The 12,475-nt window shown below is 45.7% G+C and overlaps 1 protein-coding gene across 2 annotated transcripts in view; it reads right to left on the reverse strand.

The window, feature by feature from the left end:
* SEC14L5 (SEC14-like 5 (S. cerevisiae)) overlaps nt 1-11,338 on the reverse strand; it is a 31,397-nt gene extending 20,059 nt beyond the window's left edge. For both annotated transcript variants that reach the window (XM_010153566.1, XM_010153567.1), the window contains exon 1: nt 11,276-11,338. In XM_010153566.1, coding sequence (XP_010151868.1) covers nt 11,276-11,338 — 63 coding nt within the window. The remainder of the gene's footprint in view (nt 1-11,275) is intronic.
* Nucleotides 11,339-12,475: the final 1,137 nt, after the last annotated feature.

Raw genomic sequence — 12,475 nt, forward strand, 5'->3', positions numbered from 1 at the left:
CCTAAATCAAGCTGTTTCCGCAAGAATTCTTGCGGAAGAATTATAAAAATCAGCACAACGCTGGTTTTCTGTAGAGGACTGCATGCATAACGTGACCAACATACACATCTCGTTTAAGTCTTGGCAGTTATCTCCCTCAGACTGAAATTACACATCAAATTTCATAAGAGCTGGGTGAAGAAAGAGGGATTTGGGATCTGTTTGAACTCTGAGATATTTTCCTTGGAAATCTAACCAGTTGGGTTTGGGTGTATCTAAAGTCTAAATAAATATAATTTAGATACAGAAAACAGCCTATTGAAATTAAAAAAAAAATCTAAAAAAGTAGAAAAGAAATGAAAAAATTTACAAGTGAAACAATTTCTAGCTAAAAACACATAACACACATGGGATGCTCAAGGTTTCAGTGCTGTCCGATCTTCCTTTCATTCTGAAGGGAAGACGAGAGAAATTTGTGCAAGGCTGCAGTCCGTGTGCTTGTGTGAACATCCCATCACGGCCTGCCCCGCTCTCCCAAAGTGCCTCAGCAAGCATGCTGCAGAACACACGTGGCCAAGCAGCCACGGGGGCTGCCATGGCACAGGGTGCTGGAGCCGGGGGGCTCGCCAGCCCCACCGCACCACCCCAGATCAGCGGTAGCACAGGAAAGCTATTTCAAACTGCTTACAGGGACCTCTGCATCCCAGCCCAAGACCCAACACGATTAATCACACAGAGCCAAGACTGACCGACAGCGATATGGCTGCCTTTGGGATCGGAAAAGAGTGTTTTGCCCTGCACCTCCTGGTAGATGTATCTGAGTGGTTTTACCTATGCTGGCCAAACAGTTTATGGGACTAACACTGTGATAGACAAAAACGCCTTGTGAGGGGAGTCTTTGAGGACAAATCAAGAAAGCCACACTTCAGTGTCCTAAATTGCAGGTGAAATACACAATAATCAGCACAAAGAAGCACATATGTGAGAAGAGATTGCCCTGAAGGTCAGCCAGATGCCAAACAAGAACACGTTATACAAGAACACAAGCCTCAAAACAAAAATTACATTCTAAAGCTTCACAATCACAGAGAAAAGGAGAAATTACCCTCTTCTACAAGCCCTCCATTTCACCTGCTTAACCCCTTTCCCTCCAGGGCACAGAGGTCTAGTCCTTCACCTTCCCCGTACCAAGGTGTGACACATACTGACAGCACAAGCTTGTTCCTGCTCCCTCCTCCAGACTGACAGTATCACTGCTGTTTCCTACACCATCCAGAGAACGTGGCTGGAGGGCAGGATCTTCTATAATAGCTAATCCTGTCTCTCCTCCGCAGGTTTCAACATCTTTTTCTAGCAAGTGACCTTGAAATCAATTACACAACAGGGGCCTTCGGAATCCAGAACAACAGGGACATCCACGCACTGAATTACTGCATGAAACAAAACACCTCAAAACTACACTCTCCTGCACACATTGAGGCTCCTGGCAGATTCCTCCAGCCCAGCATCTGCTGGGTTCTGAGCGGTTCCAGTGCGCTCCAACAAGAGGCTGCTTTTTTTTGGATGATCGAGTTTCCTACCTTAATATCCTAGAGGGAATGTTACCCTCTCAGTCTCGGGGCTGCAAACTGACTCCCAGGGCAGCGGTTCTGGCTTTGCCCTCACACCAGAGGTGGTTCTTCAAGCTTCTCACTAATACACAGCAAATGGGAAAGCTGGTTTGGATTGTCCCTGCCAGCATCAGATCCTTTAGCAAAAGCAAAGGCACAGAGCTTGCGTGCTAAACGCTGCTATCCGAAGTCACGCAGAAACAAACCGAGCTATTTTGGAACAGCGGTCAACAGGAAAACATTCATCTTCCACTTGATAAGCGATGCTCTGAAGCGGCTGCACGGCCGTCGCATCTTTAGGCTCCGATTGGTTTTTGTTTAGTTTATACTGGTAAGGCTTCCTTAGAGGTGGCATCACGGAGAGCTGCTGTTTCAGATTCGAGCAAGAGCACAGGAATGGAAAATCCATGAACTGATTTCCATACGATGCCAAGAAGAACTTGAAGGGGATCTTCAAGAGTGTAAAAGCTCAGCTACTGGGGAAAATTATATTGTGTAAAACACATGAAGGAACTAAACTGTTATTCACCTGATTTAGACAGAAACACTTATAGTCCATATTATATGAATGTTAGAAGGATAAGACTTCATCCTTGTGCTAAGAGCTAACACACTTCAATTTTTCACAATCAGAATTTAAATCTTTATTAATGAGACTCCTCAAAGCCATGTTACAGGTACGTGCAGTTTGCCAGGACAAAGGAAGCAAGCGTACATCTAGGCCCAGATAAATGGGAAATGCAGAGATAAGACGATCAAGCTTTGAGCTTGGAAAGAGGTGATGAGAAGCAAGGTGAGACCCCTCACCACTTTGAAGGAAGTGGATGCATTTGGACTAGCTTTTGAGCAGCTCTAATGATAGAAGTCTCACTCTCCAGATTCAGGTGTTTTTAGATAATGGCCTTCTAGGAAAAAGCAATCATTTCATCCTGCAGTCCCTCCTACTGCGCAGTCTCACTGCTGAAGGGAACCCCCAGGTCTGCACACGTCTTCACCAAGCAATAACCCACTTGCTTTGTGATCACTAGAACCTGCTTCTTGCTAGCCAAAGTAGTGCAAAATAACACGCATGTGGAACAACTGGGAGCGGGGAGGGACCAAATGGATATTTGGGGTGCAGAGTGCACTGAGGTCAGGGAAAAGGGAACTTTGTTTTAAGGAGGTGCAAAGTACCTGCAGAGTAGCAGAAAGTCTGTGGGGCCTGCGAAAAACACTTGAGCTGGAAAGAGAAAGATGTGCCAGTGAAGTCCACTGGATCCCAGTCCTCAGGCTGCACACACTGACCCAGTGTTATCTCTCCCAGGACTACAGCCAATAATTTGCCTCATTTCTTCAGATCTTGGTGAAAGAAACAATTCAGGGAGCAGCAGCTGTCTATTACAATACAGGCACAACAGAGCGACACAGCAAACCTCCTAAAACCAGGACATGCATGGCAACTGTACAAAGCTAACTCAGGAAACTACCAACGTGCCTGACCTCCTGTCCGAGAGGGACAATACCCCATTCCAGCTATTCTGCCATAGCTTTCTCCTCTGCTTGCCAGAGAGGAAACTTGGTGGTGGAGTGGTTTAAGCCACAAAGAGCACAACACATTGGTCTTCACAAATAGCTGTGGATGCGACACCTTATCCAGGAACCATTGCTAGCTGGATGGACACCTCTGCCATAGCACGTTGTAGAAAGACAAAGACACACCAAAACAGGAAAGCAAGGAAGCAGATATCTCGGGTGGCTAACACCTTAAGGAGCGAAACAGTAATCCGATGTCACATCACACACTTACTGCGCAGGGAACGATCCCAAAAACTCAAAAAGGCTGGCTTGCAAAGCAATGCCTAGTTGGAAGGACAACCTGTTGTTTCCAGAAGCTGCAGTCAGAATTTATAGAAACTGGCCATAATTCAGGGTAAAACTGGGGCAGGTCACTGTCCTTAGCAGTTTAAGATAATCCATGCTGGTTGGGATCTAACAATTGATGAATTTTCTACATTTTCTCACCTCTTTTAGTCCCTGCTCAAAAGCTTATGATTTGTCTTCTGCACCTACGCATTCAGTAGAAGAGTGAAGGGTCTTTCGGTCACTACTGGAATATGAGGTAATGGCGATACCTCCAGCCATGTTGTGTCTCCTGATGCCATGCTGCAGTGCCACTGAACCACAGCTGGGAGCTCACCCACTCCAGCACTAGGCTGCACCGATCAGATTACGCTTGAGACATGATTTATTCTTTAAGGAAATAGCCTCCACGTTACAGCTAGAGAAGGTGATCAAAGAAAACAAGGACTATCCTGTACAGACTCTTGGAGTTACTGTAAATCTTCAATCCAGACATGGTGCCAGCACAGTTCGCTCCTAAACTGTTCTCACCCAGCAAATAGGGTCTCAGCAGTGGCAACATGAAGCTCCCAAAGACCTGCATGATCCCCACAAGACACACTAAGCAGGCCAGATGTGCAGATGTTTCCAGCAGCTCTCCAGAACTCAATGAAAAAGCAGTTCTTTCACCTGCTTCCAGCAGCTGAGGTAAACAGCACTCAAACGTTTTCTGCTCGCTTGAGGGGAACGTCCCACACTGTAATCTCAAGAGAAATGTCAGCTCTTAGCTCAGCCTGACTATTGCTCACTCTCAACCTGCTCAATAGCAGGAGGAGGAGGTGGTGGTGGCAGGGCACAGGGGCTGAACACACAAATGCAGCTGTGAAGAATCATCCCAGCTGACACAGATCATCACTTTCAGACTTTTGTTGCCAAATGCTTCTCAGCAGTAAGATGATGGGATATTTATAGTGTATCTTGACAGCCTGGTTTCAAACCATCAAGTCACACTGAAGCATTATGTCTTGAGTCAAGGCTAGATCTTCTCTAAGTGCATAATATGTTAACCCAGTAGCTTCTGACAGTCACAACAAACTTACCTTCAAAGCGCAGCGAAAAGAAAAGACAAGGTGAGCTGCCTTCTTGAAAATACCCAGCACAGACCATGGCTGCAGGCAGACCATTCACTTCCAAAGATTATTTGTCTGTACTCAAGAGGCAAGTTCTATAGACCTAACAAACCTGCCAGAGAGGAGGTTCTGTTTTGTAGCAGAGTATCCATTTCTTTACTACTATCCACATCACTACTGGGACCTTTCACATCATGTGTGACTTGGATGGAACACCAAAGAATAGCTATTTAAAAAAATGCTCCCCCTTGCACATGGATTCTCTCTCCAACTCCAAGATACTGCCAACCACAAATACCATTTCAGAGAGTATCTGAAAACTGCATCATTATCTAAGACACAGCAGCTCCAAAGGAGCCTTTGAGCACTGAGCACACAGGCTACACACTGCAAAGCTCTACCCCACGTCATCTGCAGCTACCCAAGGACACGGTGGGTAGCAGGGCACTGCAGGAACCTCTTCTCCGGCACTCCTGCAGATACTGCGCTTAAAGCTCCACTCCCATCTCTTCGGCTACTCTGCACAGCCCAGCACCATCACTGGTGCTTCAGAGGCATCCCAGCTGCCTGAAGCCACTCCACTCCCGCCGCACAAGTGCTCCTCTGGTTCAGAGTGCACCCTTGAAAGCGGAGGCTATGAAGCAGCACCAAATATTCTAGTTACAGTTCTACTTTATTTAAAACCAGCCTGTGAGATGATACTGGAATAATGACAACTTGGAGCTCCAGATAGGGATATTCCAGTCTAATTAGAATTCAGTATGTAGGAACCCCCAAAAACATATTCTGTGGTGCATCTGTGCTGTAGGCACTGTAAGCTATTGCACTGTACTTGACCTAGACAGCCAATGTGCACATCTCGCGTAGCAAGACAGCAGCAGCCCGAGGCCTGGATGGGCTGTGAACACACATTGAACTTGTCACTCTAAACAAACCCGCAGAACTAACGTGAGCCTTGCTAGACATCGGTCTGCTTGTACACTATGCTTTCACACATCATTTTCTCTCTCACCACACGCACCATTTTGTCTGTTACCAGTGTGCACTGCAAGCTGTTCGGGCCACAGCGCGCTGCCTGCCTAGCAAAAGATGGCTCAGATTCTGTTGCAAAAGCATCACCGCATCAATCAGCGAACACTGACTCCTCTAAGACAGCACAGCGTTACAGAGGAGAGCTTGCATGATACACTGGGCTTGTTCAGCCGGGAGAAGAGAAGGCTCCAGGGAGACCTTATAGCACCTGCCAGTACCTGAAGGGGCTACAAGGAAGCTGGAGGGGTCTTTTTACAAGGGCCTGTAGTGACAGGACAAGGGGTAACGGGTTTAAATTGAAAGCAGGGAGGTTTAGATTGGATATCAGGAAGAAATTCTTCCCGGAGAGGGTGGTAAGGCACTGGGACAGGTTGCCCAGAGAAACTGTGGATGCCCCATCCCTGGAAGTGTTCAAGGCCAGGCTGGATGAGGCTTGGAGCAACCTGGTCTAGTGGAGGGTGACCCTGCCCATGGCAGGGGGGTGGAACTAGATAGTCTTTAAGGAAGACCTAACCAGTCTGTGATTCTATGATTACGATTTAGGCAGTCTCTTTATACACTCAACACAACAGGAAGAAGTCATTAAAATAAAGCTAAAGATATTTAACACAATTCATCTTGATGCTGAAAAGGTACCAAAAAAAAAAAATACTGGAAAGGTATATGGAAACCGATTCTAGTTGTCGGAACCTGAACTTCAGTTTCTTCTCCTGCAGCTAAACCTGACAGCTAAAACAGCAAGGAGCTGCTTTCCATTACTGTACATGCAAGCCTCCCAACACTGTTGGCACAGGAGAATGTTGGGACGATTGTGAATCAAGTGGTGCATTTGGATTTCAGTCATACTGGATTTTTGACTCTTGCATGTAACTGTGGGACTACCAGATTCTCAGTTGCTGAAAATAAGCAAGACTTCAGTGGCAAGCAGACAGCGCAGTCAGGGCTCATCCGCTGGTGGATTTTCCAGGGGCAAGAGTCAGGACCCCTGCAAACCCAGAGACTATCATCAGGACTGCTTCATTCAGCAGGGTAAGGCACATGAGAAAGACGTCGTTAGGGTCCGATCGAAAGATCTGTTAGGGCTCAGGCGATGCTCAAGATAAGAAAAGCCCATGAACCCCCAGAACAACCGCTCCCCACCCCAAACCACTGATGCACGTGCAGAAGCACCCTAGGCCAAAGAGTGCCACCCGACCAGCGCGGCGAGAAATGTGCACCGCTGCTGCCCTTGCCCACTCTCGCAAGAGGTGGGGCTCTCAGCCGCTCGTACGTGTCAACACGGTCCCCAGGCAGCGCCAAGAAACGAGGTCAGGCAGAAAGCAGCACGGACATCGTGCACGTGTGGGGCTCGAGGGCAGTTTAGCCCTCAGCATGGAGTACAACTCGTACAAGCAAGGAGAGATGATGCTACTGCAAACTTTCAACCCTCTGATCTTCATTCTTTTTGAAACCATGACATACTTCCAGGTAACACCAGTAGAACTCTCAAAGGCTGCAAACAAAGCTGGTATCCTTTGTGTAAATGTCAAGTCACCTATATATATTTTCACATACACACGTAGCTTTTTAGCTTTTAACGAAACAGCCTTTAACCTACTAGTGTGATGTTTTCCAGAGCTTTTGTTTCATAGAAAAATCTTGGATAGTAAAAGTGATAAAGGTTTGATTTGGTTCAAGGTGTACAACCCACAAGCAGAACATTCCCCTTCTCAGGATATGCGTCCTTTACCACTCCCTCCGCACCAGGCTGTGCAGAAAGACCCCTCGCTTGCAGCAGAAACCATAAACTGCCGTTAGTAGCAGTAAGAGCTGAACCTGACGCACATTGTGGATGCCACAAGAGGACCAGCAGTTGACAGAAGTGCTGTCATGAAGTTTCTCATCTATACCACTACTCCAGCAACTCAAACTATACATCAAGCAGGGAAGATGACGTAAGAGTCCCTGGGGGGTGATTTCCAATTTGTAGATTTAGGAACCACTCTAAGCAAACTCAGTGTGTACTGCCATGTATGTGAAAATGGCTGATGTCAACGGGAAGTGTGGAGGGCTGAGTGCACTCCTAGAATTAAATGGGAGCAAAACTCCCTACTGCTTCCAAAGGTAAAACTCTCCAGCTAAAATTCTCTTGTCTAACCTAATAATTCACTGGCAAATACTATGAAACATGCAATTTCTCAGCTCTGCTGTACAACTGTGCATTTTGGACTTGTGCACCCAAATCAAATTCTCATCTCCATACACCAGAAAAGGTTCACAACGATTTACAGAGTAAGTTAGCACTCATGAGCTGCGTGGCAGAATTACCTCTCCTTCTGGATTCTTCCCTCATTATAACATTTTAGTAAAAATACCCTTTTCCCTTTACAACTACTACACAAAGAAAACAAAGTGTGTTTATACTTGGGGATTTTTATGGCTGTAAAATAAAAATCAGGAGACACATGCCAAACCTGCTGATCTAACTGAAGAGTAGACAAGATCAGGCCCAGAGAGGCACGGACAACCCATTTGAGGGAACAGTTCCATTTAAAAGGGAGACACACACAAAACATTAAAATGGTGTGCTGGTTGCGGCTGGGATAGAGTGATGGAGTCCGGCTTTCCTGGGGATGGCTGAACACCTGCCTGCCCATGGGGAGTGGGGAATGAATTCCTTGTTTTGCTTTGCTTAAGTGTGCATGGTTGGCTTTACCCATTAAACTGTCTTTATCTGACTGCTTAAGTCTTTTTAGAAGGGAGGACTCTTCTAGCAAGAAAAAATTCAGATCTCCTGATTGAACAGGAGACACTTGGTAAACTAATTCCTTTTTACTTCCTCAGATGCAGGGGACAGCAAAGAGAGCAAGAAGGGGAACGTGGTCCTGCTTCCAAGCACTTGGAAGGTCCGTTAAATGCCAGAAGACAAGCTGCAGAAGTATTAGTAAGCAGCAGAGTGTAAATCCATAGACAATTATCCAGAGACACACAATAACAATGGTATTAACAGCAAAAGCACCAGCTCATCTGTCAAGCACAGCCCCGTGCTGTCTCAGGGATGAGCTGCAGACACATGCATGCTGTACAAGTCCAAGGAAGATAAATTGTGGTGCTGACAGTAGGGCCCAACAAAAGGCACAGGGAACTCTGCGTGTTTGAGCAAGGCCAGGAAGCAATGAATCATTTGCCTCTTTTGGCTAGGACAACCCTGTTTCTCAGACCCTTGCCTCTGAATGACACACACGCACTGTTTTCTGTAGGGAGGTCCAAACATCTGACGTTCTGGAGGAAAAAACACACTTCCTAACACATACTCATGGCATAGTCTGAGTAGACCAGAGGAAGCATGACCCTCCCCATGACACAGATGCAGAATCAAGTACAAGTGTATCAGGCTGAAGAGTGCAGAGACCCATAAAATAAGGAAGAGTCTTGAGGCCACCCACAGGACCTCTGCTTTCCTACCACTAACCACAGTACCACACCTCGGCACTCCAAAGCTTCACACAAAGCATTTGGAGGGTAAAGATGAAAGCAGTTGAATATCAGATTCCCAGTGCTGAGGAAGCTGCTGTCAGATTTATGTTGAAGCAGATTAACAGCAATGCCACGTGCTGAGAAGCAAAACAGCTTCACTGTACGCCCACTCTCCCTGCAAAACTTCCAGCAACTGACAGCTAGCACCTGACACCTCTGTGAAATCCGCGCTGCCTCCACACAGAGGGAGGGCTCCATCTGAACATGCTGAATAAAGCCTTCATCCAACTCTGCCTGCATGGGCTGCCACTATATCGAAACACCACTTCAACGCCAGCCTTCACAATAAAGCAGATCCTGCTGTGAACACATGATTTTCACAGGATGTTGGAGTGGGACTAAGGGTCTATATTCAGCTCCTAAATCCACCACACAGTCCTTTGGGTGACCCTGGACAAGTCACTTGATCTTCTTAACAAAGAGGACTAACAACTCTGCTAAGGAAATGGGGAATTCAAGCTTCCTGAACACCTAAAGGATGACACTTACCATCTCAGGCTTGAAATCCCAGGTAACCAAGTTCTGTCATGTTGGAAAAACTGAAAGCAAATAAAATTAAACCATTTGGAAAATAAACCCATCAAACCCTGGCTTTTAGGCATCCTGCTAACAAGCTTACAGAGGATTTGTCTCCAGACAGCCCTCCTATATTAGCCAATCAATTGATGGGCATCTGGTGTTCGGTTTATCCTGCCAATACAGACAAAAAAACAGAGCAAAGAATAGCACTACCTTTATAACAAGTACCGAGGTCTTCTTCTAATACAGGATGTACTGAGAGAGCAAAGAACAAGGCCAGAAGAGTTTGACTACCACAAACATCAGCCCCAGACTGCCTGGGCCTCTTCTACAGCATGTTACTGGTTTAGCTGTTAACAGATAAGGCAAAGCTGGATAAAACTGGGGAAGAAAAAAACCCCAACAGCTGGGGGTGTGGAACTTGGGAATGAGCCTAACTACCAAAAAGAAGAAAAAAAAAAAGAAAAAAGAAAGTGTTTTGATGATCAGAGAGCATCAAAGTGAATGGCAACCACTCTCAGCTGAGGAACTGCTGCTGCCTTTGGGGTCCATTCTTCATGACCAGGACCAAACAAAGAATCTCTGCCCGTTTTAATGACTGAAATGGAAGACTGGATACCGTTTTGAATAAAACAAATAATACGGCACTTATTTCCCAGGAATCCAGAAGAGGCGAGTTGTCAAGAGGAATGCCTATTACATCAGGCTCTCCCTTCCATTCGTGGGACCAATTTCAGCTTCCTGAAACAGCTATAGCTTTCCATCTTCATTCTTGATGCCTAACACACCAAGAAAACTGGTGTCCTTGTTCAGCAAGAGGCAATGAAGAAAGCAGCAGACTCAAAGCAGCAAATACTAAGTCTCAGGGATCCCTAAAGTAGACTGAAATGCCTAACAGGTTACAAAAGAAAGCCTGACAAGAGTCTATAAGCAAACACCTCTGATAAATGCCCAAACACCCAGTGCTGCCCTTGAAATATATCCTTCCTTTCAGAAGGATATTTGACTCACACCTGGAGGAGCAGTGACAAAGTCTGGAATATCACAAATATCTTTAAACTCTACCTGACAAAGCGGCCATGGTCACACTAGCTTTCTGCATCAATAGCAAGAGAACTTCAGTTACAGCCCTCAAGCCTCTTGCAGGCATCACAAAATTTGGAGCAAGATCCCTTACATTTCAGTCATGGAGTGAACAGGGAAGAATGATACGTAAGAGTTTTCCAAAGATTTCTAGCTTTTTACCAAATCAAAAAGCTCAGTATGACTTAGGACCAAGTTCTAGACACACACATCCTACGGTACTGATTGGGATCAGATCTAGAGGGACTCTAAGCTCAGTGTCTGGCAACAAACTGACCCTGACGACCTGAATATCTCAATTTTTTCCTTCCTTGTGAAGCAGTAACTACAGAAGGATTAGGTTTTGTTGGATTTTTTCCCATCTACTGAACTGCCTCATCTAAAAGGCAGTTGTTGAGATACTGATTCCTATTTTTCATGGAAAATTGAAGGACAAAAAGATGATGAGAGCTAAACTTCTGTTCCTGCAATGCATCCGTAAGGTTGCCACAAAGACAAACTAGCCAAAACTGCAGTCCCCCACCTCCCACTGGCCTGAGGTTGCAGCCCTCAGCAGCTGGAGAAGTAAAAGTGCTGAGTACTACTCACGGCCATGACGAGCTCAAAAGGATATTTGTAGACTCGAACCGGAGACTGGTATTTCTGCACCATTTTTACTACACACCTGCAAGAGAAAAATTGGAAAATTTTAGATCCCTTACCCCAAATACCACAACACATCCTAGCAGTTTTCACCAGCCGACCTTACTAGGAACATTAACTCTCTCATGGAGAGGAGGGGACATAGTATGCAGAATATCTTGCCCAGCTTAGCAAGTCAGTGGCAGAGACAGAACGAAGAGCAGGTCTCTGCAGTCCCAGACCAGTGCTGTGTCCAACATGCAGTAGCATCCTTTGTTGCTTCCCAACTCCACTGCAGTAAATTCAACTTACAGCTCCAACAAAACTCACGATAATCAAAGCACAAAATAGATGTAAAGCCAGAATCAATTGTACTCTGGAGAAAGAGCCTTGCAAAGCCTAAGCAGTGATTCCCCCCTCCCCATCCCTCTTTTCTGTATTACATTTGTAATCATTACACAAAATGCCCCTTGTTGAAAGCTTCCACAGCTTCCCATAGCTCCATGCTTTAAATGCTGTGGTGCACAAAGTAGCATGCAGTTCTTTTAACCCAGGAAAAGAAAGAGCATGCTTAAAGAACATGCCTGATGCTAAGCTAGCAATCACATCCCACTGACTGGATGCCCACTGCTTCCAGCTGAACTAAGGAAATAACCGCATGCAATGCAAACAATTCCATTCTCAGCATTTCATTTCTCCTAGCCACCTCTCACTGTTCTCATCAGGATTCCTCCCTCAGACTCTCTCGCTGGGGTTTTAACCCTCATCAATAACCAGCATCTCAAGGAAGTACACAAACCATTAAAAAAAGGTTATTAGGCTGCTTTCTGCAATTCCTTTGCATTCTTTTATATCACCCCTATTAATACCATCTATGAACATCACAAACACAAAAGACTGGACGGCTGGTTTGAGACACTACGCTGATTCCACCCCACTCAAATTCCACTGCTAAGCAGACACAGCCCTCGGCAACATGACGCAGCGTAGCACTGAACTCAACAGTCAGAGCATTAAGACAACTTATCCCTGACATTTTAAGACCAAAAATGGAGGCGAAACACAAATTAAAAGGCAAATGGCAATAAATTCTCCCTCAGAAAGTCTGCTGCAAAATGCCACTGCACAGTAAAATCTAAGCAAGTGAGAAGGGAAAGAGACTTTAAA

Source organism: Eurypyga helias, unplaced genomic scaffold (assembly GCF_000690775.1).
Source record: "Eurypyga helias isolate BGI_N326 unplaced genomic scaffold, ASM69077v1 scaffold16066, whole genome shotgun sequence".
In the NCBI taxonomy this organism is placed as follows: domain Eukaryota; kingdom Metazoa; phylum Chordata; class Aves; order Eurypygiformes; family Eurypygidae; genus Eurypyga; species Eurypyga helias.